Genomic DNA, 15,857 nt, shown 5'->3' on the forward strand with positions numbered 1-15,857 from the left:
AAGGATTCTTGGCACCGTCATGGCTCCACTTGTGGCTCACTGCCGCAGGCAGGCACTGGTCTCAATCACCGGTACCACAGAAGAAGAGAGGCCAGAGAGGGGTCGTTCCCCATCCCCCCCGGCTAGACCCAAGGAGCTGGCCATTACGAGACCTGAGTCGGGCCACACTACTTCGGCCTCACTGCCACAGATGGTCACGTCGACTCTTGCCCCCATGGTAGGGCGGTCGAGAATGGACCCTTCTCACTCGCCGAGGCCGAGCCAGCAACTACACCTCCCATCGACTGCAGAGGTGTTTGAGGCAGCATGGGATCTACTCCAGCTCACGGCACCATTCTCCCTACCTAGATGGGAGAGGTCATCAGTACCAGTTGCTCTCCCGGCACCGTCAAGGGGAAAGCCCATAATGATGGCCCGGCGGTCTCCATCCCCAGCACACCACAGGGTCAGCAGCCTCATCAGTCACTGAGCCATCGGCCCAGACACGCCATGCCTCGAAGTACTGCTCCTCCATGGTCCTCCTTTTCTGAGACCTCAGAGTTGGCCTCCTGTCAATCTCATAGGAGCAGAAGTAGACGGTGCAGGTCATCACGAGACCGGCACCCTTACCCGGCACAGTGGCCCATGCAGTGGCAGCCCCCGGCACAGTGTCTCTTTTAGACTCCCTGGGCCTTTCACCAAGGCCAAGGGCAGAGCCAAGGGTCGCATTCCAGGGAGGTGGCGGCCTCGGCCACTTTTGTACTGCCTCTGGCACCGTCAGCATCAGCAGGATTGGGGGTAGCTCCACTATTCCCTGATGCCACTATTCCAACCCCTGCAGCACCGGCATCGTCTATGCCAGCCCCAGTGGTTTCAGCACTGACGTCCTCAGCACCGACAGCCTTAGCACCATCACCATCAGCCTTGGCACCGATGTATACACCTCCGGCACCGAGGGCCACAGCACCATTCACATCGGCTCCAGCCCACGATCCCCAAGCACTGCAGGACTCCTTGGGCATGGAGAGAAGAGAGCAGCCACTCCTTGCAGGGGTCTCTTCCTCTTCCTCTCCAGATGAAGCGCTGGTGGGCACTTTGGTAGCCCCGGCCCTGGAGGACTACAGGGTCCTAGAGCAATTGCTGATGAGGGTTGCCCAGGGCCTGGGCATTCGGGCGGAGGAGGTAGTGGAGGGCGCAGTGGTGGATATCCTCGCCCCCTCTGGACCTGCTCATATTGCCCTACCCCTCATAAAGACCATTACAAACACCACCAAAACCGTGTGGCAGACCCCGGCTTTGTTGCCTCCTATGGCTAAGCGCAATGAAAGACGCTATTTTGTGCCATCGAGGGGTTACAAGCACTTCTATACCCATCCTCCACCAGATTCTTTGGTTGTGGATGCTGCTGACCAATGCAAGTGCCAGGGCTACCAAGGCCCCTCCCCAAAGAATCGGGAGGTGAAATGACTCAACCTTTTTGGGAGAAAGGTCTACTCCACTGGCAGCTTGCAGCTCTGCATTTCTAATCAGCAGGCCATTGTCAGCAGGTATTGCTACAATACATGCGGGGCAATAGCAAAGTTCACAGAGCTGCTGCTGCAGGACTCCCATGCCAAATGGAGGAGGGCAAGCTCATTTTCTGAGCTTCATCACAGGCCACTCTGGATGGGGCTGATGCGGCCATTCGGGTGATGTCTACTGGAATTGCCATGAGAAGGGGCTCTTGGCTGCAGGTATCAGGTCTGCCATACGAGGTCCAGAAGACCATACAGGATCTCCCCTTTGAGGGTCTGACTCTATTTTCCGAAAAGACGCATAAAAGACTACATAGCCTAAATGACTCGAGAGCCACCCTCAAATGACTGAGCCTCCATACCCCCGCCATGCAGCAGAGGCATTTTACTCCGCAACCTCCTCCACGGCTCTATCAACCGCAGAACTGGCAGGACGGCTCATGGAGGAGAACAGGAGTGGCAAGAAGAGGCTGCACCTGTCCTCAGGCCAGGGCTCTGGCCCATCCAAACCTTCATCTGGCTAGAAGCAGGCCATTTGAAGGTGTGAAAGAGGACAGCACACCAGCACTTGGACTGGATCCAACCTGCCTTACCTTCTCATCCTGACTATCCCCTTTCTACCCTGCGTGGGTTTGTATCACATTGGACCGCTGAGTGCTCCGCACGATAGAGGGGATACTCCCTCCAATTCTCTGCCCTCCCGCTCTTCCACCCCCGCTTCTCCATCCCGCTTCAGGGACCCTTCTCACGAGCAAATCCTCAAACAAGAGGTGCACTCGCTCCTATCGCTAGGGGCAATGGAAGAGGTTCCTCAGGAGCAGAAGGGCAAGGGTTTCTATTCCCTGTATTTCTGATACCGAAAGCCAAAGGCAGGCTCAGACCCATCCTAGACCTGTGGGAGCTCAACAAGTTCATGAGGAAATGGAAACTCCAAATGGTCTCTTTGGTTTCCATCATCCCTTCCTTGGATCCAGCGGACTGGTATGCCATCCTCAACTTGAAGGATGAGTACTTCCATATAGCAATTACACCGTCCCACAGATGGTACCTCAGGTTTGTGGTGAGCAACAAACACTACCAGTTCACAGTCCTCCCGTTCGGCCTGTCAGTGGTGCCTTGTGTGTTCACCAAGTGCATGGCAGTTGTGGCCACATTCCTACGCAGGCACCTGGTACAGGTGTTCCCATACCTCGACGACTGGCTGATCAAGGGCTGCTCCAGGGCTCAACTGGAGGCACAAGCAGACTTCATAAGAATGACGTTTGACGAACTGGGCCTTATCCTGAACTTATCCTGGGGAAACTGACTCTGTCCCCAGTTCAGCAGATAGAGTTCATAGGGGTGGTGCTGGACTCGACACAGGCCAGGGCATACCTCCCGGAAGCGAGGTTTTGGGCCCTGGGTGACATCATTCAAAGTCTCAGGCAGTTTCCCACTACCACAGCAAGGAATTGCCTGAAACTTCTAGGACACATGGCCTCTTGTACCTATGTGGTGCAACATGCCAGGCTCAGACTCCGGCCTCTCCAATTGTGGCTAGCCTAGGTGTATTGGCCAGCTCAGGACAGTTTGGAAAGAGTCGTCACTCTGCCTCGCCCAGTCCTCAAATCCCTCCAGTGGTGGCTTGACCCACAGGTAGTGTGTGAAGGGGTCCCCTTCACCGGTTCTCAGCCATCCCTCTCGCCAGTGATGGACGCATCAGCCTTGGGCTGGGGAGCACATCTGGGAGACCTCAGGACACAAAGCCTCTGGTCTCAGGCGGAACTAGCTCTCCACATCAATGTCAGAGGGCTGAGAGAGGTGTGTCTGGCATGCCAGACTTCCCAAGCCCACTTGACAGGGAGATGTGTATCAGTCATGACAGACAACACCACGGCGATGTTCTATATCAACAAACGGGGGCGGGGGTGCACTCTCCTCTCCCCTGTGCCAGGAAGGCATCACGCTATGGGACTTTTGTGTAGCTCATTTGATACATCTGCAAACATCGTACCTCCCAGGAGTACAGAATGAGTTGGCGGACCATCTCCGCAAGTCTTTTCATGGCCATGAGTGGTGCCTACACCCGGACATCACAAACTCCATCTTCCAATGATAGGGTTTTCCCCAGATGGACCTGTTCAACACGTGACACAACAGGAAGTGCCAGCAGTTTTGCTCCTTCCTGAATCACAGCCCAGGCTCCTTTGCAGACGTGTTCCTATTCCCATGGAGAGGCCATCTCCTATATGCGTTTCTGCCTATCCCTCTCATTCACAAGGTGCTCCTCAATATATGCAGGGATGAAGCTTCAGTGATATTGAAAGCTCCTGGCCCTGCCGACACTGGTACACATCTCTCCTGGAAATATCCGTGGAAGCCTCAGTTACCTTGCTGTTCCTCCCGGACTTAATAACTCAGTATCATGGCGGTCTCCAGCACCCAAACCTCGAGTTGTTGCACCTCTTCTGCTCAGACAAGTCCTCCTGGGCAGTAGGAAACCCTCCACCAAGGCTACCTACCTTGCCAAGTGGAAAAGATTCTCAATCTGGTTGGCACAGCATCACTCGTCCCCGACACTCGCCCCTATACCACCCATACTGGGCTACCTTCTCCACTTCAATCAGCAGGGACTGTGCATGTCATCAATAAGGGTTCACTTGGCCACCATCTCTGCCTTCCATCCAGGCTCAGAGGGCCGGTTGGTGTTTGCCAACCCTATGGTCAGCTGTTTCCTGAAAGGTCTTGACAGGCTATATCCGCACATCCAGCAACTGGCCCTGAACTAGGACCTCAATCTGGTCCTTTCCAAACTGATGGGTTCGCCCTTCAAACAACTGTCGACTTCTTCCCTGGTCCACCTGTCATACAAGGTGGTGTTTCTGGTAGCGATAACCTCAGCCAGGAGGTGTCTGAGCTCAAGACCCTAACATCAGAGCCCCCTTACACTGTGTTCTATAAGGACAAGTTTCAGCTTAGGCCATATCCAGCTTTCCTCCTGAAGGTTGTCTCCCGGTTTCACATCAACCAGGACATCTTCCTCCCAGTGTTCTATCCTAAGCCACACTCGAGTGGCAAAGAGCAGAGGCTTCACTAATTGGATGTCCGCAGAGCACTAGCCTTTTACACTGAAAGAACAAAACCATTTAGGAAGTCCATTCAACTGTTTGTGGCTGTGGCAGACAGGATGAAGGGTCTTCCAGTCTCCCCCCAATGCATTTCCTTGTGGATCACGTCCTGCATCCGTGAATGCTATAACCTGGCAGAGGTGCCTGCCCCTCCGCTCACTGCACACTCCACCAGGACACAAGCTTCTTCAGCAGCATTCCTGGAGCAAGTCCCGACCCAGGAAATATGCAGAGCGGCGACATGGTCCTCCATACATACTTTCACCGCACATTATGCGATTACCCAGCAGGCCAGAGACAATGCAGTAGAGCTGTGCTCCACTCAGTGGAAGACTCTGAACCCACCTCCAGAACTTAGGCTTGGGAGTAACCTGATTGGAATTGACATGTACAAGCACTCGAAGAAGAAAAAATGGTTACTCACCTTCTCATAACTGTTGTTCTTTGAGATATGTTGTTCATGTCCATTCCAATACCCACCCTCCTACCCCTCCGTCGGAGTAGCCGGCAGAAGGAACTGAGGGGGTGGCGGGTCGGTAGGGCCCTATATTGAGTGCCATGATGGCGCTACTCTGGGGGGCGCCTGGACCAACCCGATGGATACTGCTATGGGAAAAATCTTCCAGCCAACGTGCACGTGTGCATGCACACACCTGATTGGAATGGACATGAACAACACATCTCGAAGAACAACAGTTACGAGAAGGTGAGTAACCGTTTTTGGGTTTTTTTGCGAAGCTTGTGTCCAGAAGAGTATCTTGACCAATTCCTTAACATTACAAGGCTGTGCTTCCAGCTACAGCTGCACATCAGCAAGGAAATCTAGAAGAGGAAGGCAGGTGCCAGCCTTGGGAAATGCTGGAACACCTGGCAGTTCCAACTTCCCATCACAGTCAGTGGATGTATTACATTACCAGCCAAGTATGTGGTATGAGTGACAGCTATGCTACGCTCTGTAAATTTGGCTATGCTCAGGCAGGAATAACCCCTGCTCAGAAATACGGTACTCCTCTTTGCTGGTGTAGTAACAACAGTGTACAAGAGATGGTTTCAGAGAGCAGAAGCAGGTCACAACTAGCTGGCCCAGGCCATCACAATGCTATACAGGTGGGAAGTTTGGGCTTTTTCCAAACTTCTGGGGGAACTGGAGAAGGAAACTGAATCCACATGAACCTGCAGCTCTCTATTCTCCTGGCAGTGGGGCCTCAACTCAATCTCTTTATTCATCAAGATCTGTACTGTAATTACCCCCCTGCACATTGATGTCATTGTTCAGATGTAAAATCCCAACTGGACCCTGAAATCAGGATCACAGGATGTTGGGCCGTGAAATGTGTTAATAAGGAAACATGCAACCTCCAGCCCAATACTGCATTTCATGGAAAACACTTCAGATTAAGTGACAAAAATAGATATGGACTGAAAGGAACTGGTGACGGTCAGGAACAGATGCAATGCTCCAACTCGGCAGCCAGCAAAACAACTCATCAAAAGCATTGTTCCAGCAGGGCAGATGGAGCCAACAAATGGCCAGATCTACTGTATGTATGTTTCACTGTAAACAAAATTCCACCCGCTGCCCAGTGGGGTTCACAAAACCTACCTGGCATGTCTGTTTTTCGTTTACATAATGACTTACTAACTGTGTCACTTAGAAGCCGAGGCTCATTGCTAAACTGAACAGATGTCATCATGCTCTCTGTCATACACATTCAGCATTCCCAGTTGCCGTTTATAGCTAAGAGTGATCTGTGCTCACTGCTTAGCTGATTTGGAAACATTTGCCTGAGGTCAGCCTACCAAAAAAAAATAAAAAAAAATAGAACTTACATTACCTCACACGGCACTTTGAAGACCACCTGTTCTTCCAGGGAGCCCTGAAGCAAGCTTCCTCCTGCCTCCTCTCTCAGCTGAGACACATCCAGACACAGGGCCCCTTGATTCAGAGATGAGGTAGTATGCTGAAGGGGCTGCTTGGTGTTCAGTTGTACAGAGTCCAGCAAGTCTGTTTCTTGGACATTTTTGCACGAGGAGATGCAAGAAGTCCCTGATGCATTTGCCATTAGGAGGGAGTGCCGCATCTCAGAGCTCGGTTCCAGGGTCCTGCTAGGAGGCTCAACTCTCTTCTTGTTCAAATTCCCATGCGGTTTACTTTCCTTTTTGGTTACCTTAGTACCTATGGCCTCATTCTCCTCTAGTTCCTGTTCCACAGGTTGGCCTTTTTGCTCCTCTCCTGCTACAGCCCCTACTAGGAACACCTCAGATGCTGGTGGAGGAGTCTCTCTTTGCCTGTTAATGCTCACAGCCGGAGACTGCAACTGAGTCCCATTCTCGGCTTCTTCTGGAGTTTGTGGCATCTTCTCTTCCATTACATGTTTTGCTCCACTCTCAAGATACATCTCTGTCAAGGGGAAGTAAGTGTCACCCCTGGAAGGTGGGGAACATGGCTGAGGTATGCCAGTTTCAGCATCCTGACTGCTGGGCGTTCCAAGTTCTTTGACTTCTGGAACATCTCCCACCAGCTGGCTGACTGCAGCTACTGACTGCATGCTCCCCGGCAGGGCAACAGAAGGGGAATTTCTTTGACTTTGGGAGAGATTTTGGCTCTCTATCAGCCCATTTTCTTGACTTGAAACTTCCTGTTTTGCTGCCATTACAGCAGCAGGCTCTTCCCCTTTCTTTTTCTTCTTTTTAGCAAAGGACTCTCTGGTGGTGGGCTTGGTAGTTATTTCCTCCACCGTCTCATAGATGTATGTGAAAAAGCTATTTCCATTTTCCTCCCCGCTTTCCATAGAGGAGTCTCCATTGGTGGTCACCTCTGCATCCTGAGGCCTTGTTAGGAAGTTGTTTGAAAATCCAGCGGTTGCATTTAAGGACGGCTCCTTGGGCTCTGCAACATCTTCCCGTAACCTTGACTTAGGATCCACAACATGCACCTTTGCTACAGCTTCCTTGTCCCATAGGGAGACACCTGAACGCAGGTTCAAATCCCCAGTCAGCCGGCGCTTTCGCTGGAATCTTTCAGGACTTGTCCTCCTCAACTTCTCCACCTCCATGTTTTCTTTCCCTCTTTTTCGGCTCTGCTCTATTTCATGCAACTTGGCTTCAGCCTTTTGCTTGAGTTTGGCAAACCACCTCTGATGTATTTTATACTCCGTCATGGTTCCCACTTCCAGGACACCGGAACAGGACACAATGCCTTTGGTATTCCTAGCAGAGGCCTGGTAAATGGCCGCATCATCCTCTCTGCATCTGGTGACCAAAAACAACATTGTGAGACATACCTGTCCCCCTCAAGGCACTTTTTGCACACACATGAATACACCCACACACACGTGTAGTGAGAACAGTTCAGGAGAAGAGTCCTTTCTACAGCTGGTCAAAGAGTAGCCACCAGGTACAACACTCAGGAAACTGGGGATATTTTGGTATCACCATTATTTTCAAGTCTGTTCGCAGTATAAAAATATTGGTCAGATGAACAAATGGCTGCCTATGGAGATAGCTCAGGGTATACAGGACTGGTTGACATCTGAGCTTGCAGTTGGTCACTGAGGAGTTGTATACATGTATTTAATGTTGAACACAGGTGTTCAGCTGAACCCTGCACAGCAGTCTCGGAGCTTTATGACATCACAAATACTAAAGGGCTCAAATCAGGCAGAGTCTAACCAAACCCCAAGTGCTTGTGAAACTGCCGTGAATTTGTCAAGGTAAAAAGACTAAGAAAAAAACATTCTGAGAAGTGGTGACTGTTTGGCTGAAGTGAGAGTTACGCTGAAACTTTGAGCTTTCCTGGCTGGAGGGTGCTGCCCAAGCACGGGTACCTAGAGGCACTGATTCACCAGCTCCAGTGGTGCAACCATGCATTCCCCCTTCTTGTGCCACAGACACAGGCGAATGCACAGGGGTGAAGCCGTAGTTGCTCATATGCCCAGCTGGGTCTGGAGCACTACAATCAGTGCCAGCCTGCTTTCCCCACACCCAGTGCTCCTAGAGCACTAGCAACAAGAGGATGGATGGCTGCCCCTGGAGCAGGTGGCTTGTCAACACACCCCCTAACATATGCAAGGCAGCCACAATATGATCCTCAGTTTCCACATGCAGGAGGCATAGGCTGAAATATTGGCACTGGCCTAAACTGGAGAGGATTGTGGTGAAGAAAGAACAGCTAGCACCAAGAATTCTATTGATTCCACCCTGATCGAATGAATCCCCAGGCAGGGTTCTTCTCTCAGGCTCTGACGTGCTCCATCTAACTCTGCTTCTTGAATTTCCTCCCCTAGCCTTCCCTTCTGCCACAGGAAACCGGTCTAATGAGATACTCCTCCGACTCCACCTCACCTCACATGCCTATGCCCAGTAGCTGTTTGAAACACACCTCGATCAGCTGTAACAAGGGGGGCCTAGCAGGCCAACTCCATTTATGAACCTCACCATGGGAAAGTGGATAAAAGTTCATAAAAGGTTCCGGTCACCTACAACAACCAAATGGCCTCCTGATGTGTCAAGGACTGTTCAAATCATGTCTGGTAAACCAGAGGAGGGTGGGACAGGAAATCTATGAGCCAAACGTAGTGCATTGGAAATGAGGCTTAATGGAGGGGTAAAATAATGAGGGGATGGGCTATTCTACCCATCACTCCCTTTGGGGGAGAGGTTCTTAAAATTAATCAGCTGGCCAGCTGAGAGATGGGTGAACAGGAAAGGAGTGAGCTTCACCATCATGGCTGCCACCCCCACCATCTCCTGGGATCCACCATGACACTGCTGGGCTTTTGTCAGCCTGATCATGACAGATGCCTTCAATAGACTGGACCAGAAGGACCCAGATGGACGTCACCAGCTCCACCGGCTCCAGCTAAATCCTGAACACTGCCTGGTTCCTGCCATCACCCCTTCCCCTCAGTGGCGTAGCCAGGTTCTAACAGCAGGCGGAACAAGCAAACATAAAAAAGGTGCCCCCCTTGGCTCCTCCTCCAGCCACGCCCCTCAGCTCCTCCGGCCACGCTGTGCACCATCCCCCCCTTGGCTGGCTCCTCCAGCCACGCTGCGGCCATACTGCGCCCCCCCAGCCACGCCGCCCCCCCCATTGCTGTACAGGGAGGCTGGCAGAGGACGGAGGTATGAGGGGAGGTGAAGGGGAGGGAAAGGCAGGGGCACAGGGTACATGGGAGGGGTACACGTGGTATGGAGTTTGGGGAGGGGTTACTGGGGATGGGAGTGGGCTGGGGTCCCCGGGACCGAGAGAGCTTGGGAGGGGCTCACCGTGTGCAGCACCAGCCCAGGCTCAGCGCTGGCCCTACCCCTTGGGGGGTGGGGGAAGAAGGCAGTGAGCCCCGCCAGGCATGGTCCGAGTGAGCTGCAGCCCGGCTCGCCCGCTCAGCCCGGGAGGGCGCTGCCCTGCCCAGGGCTGCTGGCGGAGCCTGGCTGTGGGCAGGTCGCACTGACAGGCCACAGTGGGAGGGGGGAAGCACTCTCCCCTCCTCGGGGGAGTTTTATTCCGGTGAGCTGCGGGCGGCGCCGAGGCTCCTGCTGGGAGTGACCGGCCGCAGGTCTGCCCGGTATGGCTGCCATGAGCAGCACAGAGCCGCGGCATCTGCTCCTCCAGCATGCACGGGCTCTGCCGCTGCCTCTGCTTTGCGGCCGTGCTGGTGGGGCTCTCCTGGGCCAGCAGAAGCCACTTCCGCACCTGCCGCCCTGAGGGGAAGTGGCTGCTTCCACTGAACCCTGCTAGCTACGCTACTGCTTCCCCTGTGTCTCCTTTTCCTTCCCCATTTTATTTCTTATCCCTCCTATCCCTGTCCTTCTGTCTTCTATCTAATGAGAGTCTAGCTCATCCGGCCAAGATTGTACAAGTGTTAACCCTGCTGTGAGTCTATAGCAGAGAGGCAATGCCCTACACCAGAGGTTCTCACCTTGGGGGTGTGGGTGTCAGACTTTCTAGATGCGTGCGGTGAGCCAGGCCAGTTTAAGAAAATGGCATTGCAACCTGGCCCACAGGGTCACACCACCACTCAAAGTTGGCCCGTCTGTCCCTCTGTCATGATGGAGGGGCAGCATAGGTAATGGCGGCTAGGGCTGGAGGTTGCTCAGCTCCCCCAAATCTAAGCCACCCCGCTGCCTGCATGCACAGCCCAGCTCGGCAGGCAAAGCCCACCTCCAGGGGTGCCAGGGCCAGCACAGTGCTAAGCTGCCCAGTGGCAGGATGAGCAGGGAGAGTCCCCAGAGCCCAGTGGTGGGCATCAGTGGGAACCCCACATAGTGCTGTGGGCAGAGTCCATCCAGAGCCCAGCAAACCAGCCCCATCCCTGCTGTGGCAGAGATAAGTCCATCCCTTGCAAGTGCCTGAGAGCACAGTGGGAGGAGAGGAGATGGGGAATGGGCTGCAGAGGATGGAGCCAGCCAGAGCTAGCTGTGGTCACTGACACAATCACACAGCTCTCTGCACTCCCTGCACCCCACCCCAACATCACCAACAGCTCCCAAACCTGTCCCTCCCACATCTCCCATCCAATCCCCAAATAACACCCCAGCCCATGCTTAAACCCAATTAAAAATAATGCCAAGGTGGGACAGGAATTCAAAAAATGGTTATGAACCCCTGTTCGAAACAGGCAGATGCTGGTACAAGTTTGCCAGGTCTCAGAGTGGCTGATCAGACTGTCTGCTGGGCCTGTGTTTCTCCACCAGTGAGGTTACAAGTACAAGCCAGCCCTACAGAAAGAAGCTACGTTCTCTCTCTTTGCTGTTCTTTTTTCTCCTCTTTCGTGTGTTTGTAGTGATTTGTCTTCTAGGAAGTAAGATCAGACTTCAGCCACAACAGCTACGACAGCTCCAGCCATTTCAACAAACTTCTTTTCTTCTCCCACCTCCCCCCAAAGGGCAGTTATTACCATCTTTAATACCATCAGACAGGGATTGGTGTCCTAAAACCTCTCTACCACTAAAGGGAATAAGGAATATCATTAAAATGAAAGCCCTACTTGATAACTTTACCTTTCAAATTTATCTCACTGCCCCCCCTCACCCCCATTTTTTTCTGTTTCTTTAATAACAGGTTTAAAAAAGATTTGTGATGGGCTAAGCAGGCGGAGGTCTCTGTATTCCATAACCCTGAGCCTTGTTTAATTGTTTAATGCTGTACAGTGAAAAGGTTGTGTGAACACCTCTGACTCTCGGGGCCAACATATTCCATCAAGATTAACACAACAGACGCTACTACGCAATCTCTCTGCCATCACAGCTCTAGGGCTCCTCTCAGACAGAGATCCATAAGGCTTGCTGCTTCTGCGAGATGAAATGGTTACTTACTGTGACTGTGGTTCTTTGAGACATGATGCAGACATGTTTCCACTTAGCTGTGTGCATGCCCAGCATGCTGGAGCCAGAGAATTTTGCCTAGCAGTACTTGTAGGAGATGGTACTCACACTTCATGGCCATAGACCCTCCCCTGGCTAAATGGGGTACTGCCAGTCTGACCCTGCTTGGTTCTCTCTCACTGAACGCCCAGAGACGAGACTCCAATGTCTTTGAGCAGATGCAGCCATGTATTCCACATAGGTGGCTCACAAGCATACCCCCTCCACCCCTGCAGGTGGGACTCTATCTAAATAAGGACTGCAGGACCACTCTACAAAAACTTGCATCTGCCCTGGAAGTTGCAGTGATGGCGTAATGGTTCGTAAATGTGTGGACACCCACATAGCAACCCTGCAACGTGTCTAGGATTGGGACGTCCCAGAGGAACGCTATTGACGTTGCGCTCTCACAGAATGAGCTTGCGCCCGCTGAAGGAACGTAGCCAAAACTATTTCATACGCAGGCTTAATACAGGATGTTATCCATTTAGAGGTCATCTGCGAAAAGACCTCCTGTCCCTTCATATGGTTTGCATATAACACAAACAGATGAGGCGAAGCACAAAACAGTTTAGACCTGTCCAGGTAAAAGGCCAGACATTGCCTGACATCTAACATATGGAGACACTGCTTCTTCAGAGATGAATGTGGCTTAGGAAAAAAAGGCACGGGTAAACATACCACCTGGTTCAAATGAAACTGAGAAACCACTTTAGGCAACATTTTGGGTGTGGTCATTAAAGTCACTTTGTCCTTGGAGAATTGTGTATAAGGAGGCACTGCCATCGGAGCCTGAAACTCAACTCTCCTAGCAGATGTTATCACTACCAGGAGTGCAGCCTTCTGACCCAAAATCAGAAAGGGACAAGATGCCTGGGGTTCAAACAGAGGTCCCATCAAAGCCACTAGGACTGTGTTAAGGTCCCACAAAGGGACCGGCTCTTGGTCTGGAAGACAGAGACCAAGAAGCCCTTTTAAGAATCTTGCTACTATGGCATTGGAGAAGACTGATCTTCCCTGGATGGGAGGATGAAACACTGATATCACCACCAAGTGAACCCTCAATGAACTAAGTGCAAGTCCAGATGACTGATGGTGCAGCAGATACTCCAAGATGTCTTAGACAGAAGCCTCCGAACATCGCTCTTCCTCGTCACTCAGCCATGAAGCAGCCATGCCTGGAGATGCCGGGAGCTGAGCGTGGAAGGCAAGGTGTGACCGTGATTCTGAGCAAGTAGGGAGGGAGAGGAAGTGGTATGGGAGGCTGAATGGACAACGCAAGAAAGTGGGAGAATCAGCAGGGCCTCAGCAATGCCTGGGCAACGAGAATGAGCTTGGCCCAATCTGCCTTCTGTGGGATGACTGGGGGAAAAGTGTATAGGAGAGCTGACTGCCAGCTGAAAGTATCGGACAGGGAGCCCAGTCTGAGGCCCTCTCGAGAGCAGAACAGATTGCATTTCCTGTTGTCCCTTGTAGCAAATGGGTCAATCGTTGGGATGCTCCCAGCTGCGAAGATGACCTAGAGGATGCTTGTCTTCAGAGACCATTCATGACTCAGGGAAAAATTCCTGCTGAAATGGTCCACAAAATGATTCTAGACCCCCGGCAAATGGTCAGCTATTGGAATAATGTTCTCCTCAATGCAGAACTGCCACAACCTGATCACCTCTAGGCAGAGCGTCCTGGAGCGTGCTCCCTCTTGCTTGTTCACATAATACATCACAATGGTATTATCGGCAAGTATGTGAACCACTCCCTGATATGGTCCACAAAAGCGTGACACACATTGTAGACCCACTGTGACCACAGACCTTGGACCTTCAGTGACCCCAGATGTGCTCCCCAACCCATCAGGGAGGTGCCAGCAACAACAGACCTGGCCGGCAAAGGCTGGATTGTCTGGACGCATCCATCACTGCCAGGAGACCAGGACGAGTTGAGGAAGACGGACCAATCTGTCCAAGGGGTGAAGAGTCAGACGATAAACCATCCTGAACAACATTTGAGGGAGATGAAGGTGCAATCTTGCAAACTGGACCACCTGCGTGCAAGCAGACATGTGGTCCAAGAGCCTCTGGCATATGCAAATGGTTGTTGTAGGTTGAGACTGCAGACTGAAGCAAGGCGGTGAATCTCCTGAAAACAGTCAATCGAGAGAAACGCTCTCGAACTTACAGAATCTGTTAGGACCCCAATGAACTCTATTTTCTGAGTGGAAACCAAAGCTGACTTCTCAGTATTTAGGCTGAGACACAGATGGTCAAGCAAGCACACTGTAGTGTTGATCAGAGCAAGAATTTCCTCTCTGGACCTATCCCACAGTAACCACTTCTCCAGATACAGGAAGATGTGGATTCCTTTCTTTCTAAGATACGCCATCATGATGACCTTGCATTTGGAAAAAACCCAGGGGGCAGAAGAGAGGCCGAATATAAGCACCATGTACTGAAAATGACGCACCGCCAGGACAAATGGAAGGAGTTTCTGTGACCCAGCAAAATTGCCACATGACAGTAGATATCCTAAAGGTCCAGAGCAGCAAACCAGTCGTTTTGAGACAACGCGGGGAGAACAGTCGATAAAGTGACCATTCAGAACCTCATGTATCTCATAGATTTGTTAAGGTCACAAAGACTGAGAATGGGTCTTACCCCTTCCTTGGATTTGGGCACTAGAAAGTACCAGGAGGAGAAACCATGACCCTGATGTTCTGGCAGAACCTCCTCCACTGCTCCTAAAGCCAGCAGAAAATGGACTTGATCAAGGAGCAGTATCTCATGAGAGAGGTCCCTGATGAGGGGTGGGGAGGGTGACCTCTGATCTGATGAGGGCCTCAGTGCCGAAGCAGGCCGCACAGCCCGTTCAAGCAGGTGCCGCTTCAGATGAAGATCCCTCACCACTTAAGTCTGTTTGGTGAACAATTTGCAAATCAAATCTTGCTCCTTGATATGGGCCTTGCCTTAACACAGCAAACACAGCGTGTGGGGATCATTGCTGGGGATCGGTCCCCCACACGACAGACAATGTTTGAAGCCTAGGGAGGATATCACCAGGGAAACACAAACTACAGCTAACTAACTAACACTAATTAGCTACATACAACGAGAAAAGTCACTACATAGAGGATTGGGAGGTAAAAACCACACAGAGCTGCAACTCGAGTCCTGGGGGGTAAGAAGGAACTGAAGGGGATACAAGCAGTGCCGCTTCATATAGTCCGGGGAGGAGCTATGGCCATGAGGCACAACTGCCACTCTTCTGTGGGTACTTCAGGCAAAATTATCTGGCTCCAGCGTGCTGGATGTGCACACACCCAAGTGAAATACACAGCTGCACCTACTCAGGCAAGAAGTTCACATGTTTACTGTTACACTGGTATAAACCAGGAGTGAGTGGGAAGTCAATGTATGCCAGCGTAGCAGAGCTGAACCTCCAACGGTGAACATCACAACATGAGCTATGAACTTTAGGGAAAACACATGCTGGTGTCAGTGGCTATATGCCACCCTTAAACACTGTCCTCTCTCTCTAATTCTCTCTTGTCTCCAAAACCTAGGACTCAAATTGGGCTGGGATGTACTGAATCAGAACTCTGAAGCTGCCAGCCAGAATCTCAGCTTTCATTTTAAAAATGAGTTAGTTTCTACACGGGTGGTTGTGAAGAAAACCTTGAAAATGTGACCTCAGCACAAGCAGTGAAGCAACAGCTGCCTCAGAGAGCCTGAAACAATGGCTCTAAGAGGTGTGGCCTGCCCCATGCATCGCAGTAAGGTATTGACTCTCGTGCCCAATTACAGTAATTTGAACGTCAACATTGTGAGTTCTTTCATTGCTGATCACAGTATGCCAGAAAGGAGAAGGGCAACCATATTATGAAGAGTTGCACAATCTGCTC

At 51.7% G+C, this 15,857-nt stretch overlaps 1 protein-coding gene across 3 annotated transcripts in view; it reads right to left on the reverse strand.

Moving 5' to 3' along the window:
• ALPK3 (alpha kinase 3) overlaps nucleotides 1–15,857 on the reverse strand; it is an 89,597-nt gene that overhangs the window by 30,225 nt on the left and 43,515 nt on the right. For all 3 annotated transcript variants that reach the window (XM_039491409.1, XM_039491408.1, XM_039491410.1), the window contains one exon: nucleotides 6,436–7,852. In XM_039491409.1, coding sequence (XP_039347343.1) covers nucleotides 6,436–7,852 — 1,417 coding nt within the window. The remainder of the gene's footprint in view (nucleotides 1–6,435; nucleotides 7,853–15,857) is intronic.

Source organism: Mauremys reevesii, linkage group 10 (genome assembly GCF_016161935.1).
Source record: "Mauremys reevesii isolate NIE-2019 linkage group 10, ASM1616193v1, whole genome shotgun sequence".
NCBI lineage: Eukaryota > Metazoa > Chordata > Testudines > Geoemydidae > Mauremys > Mauremys reevesii.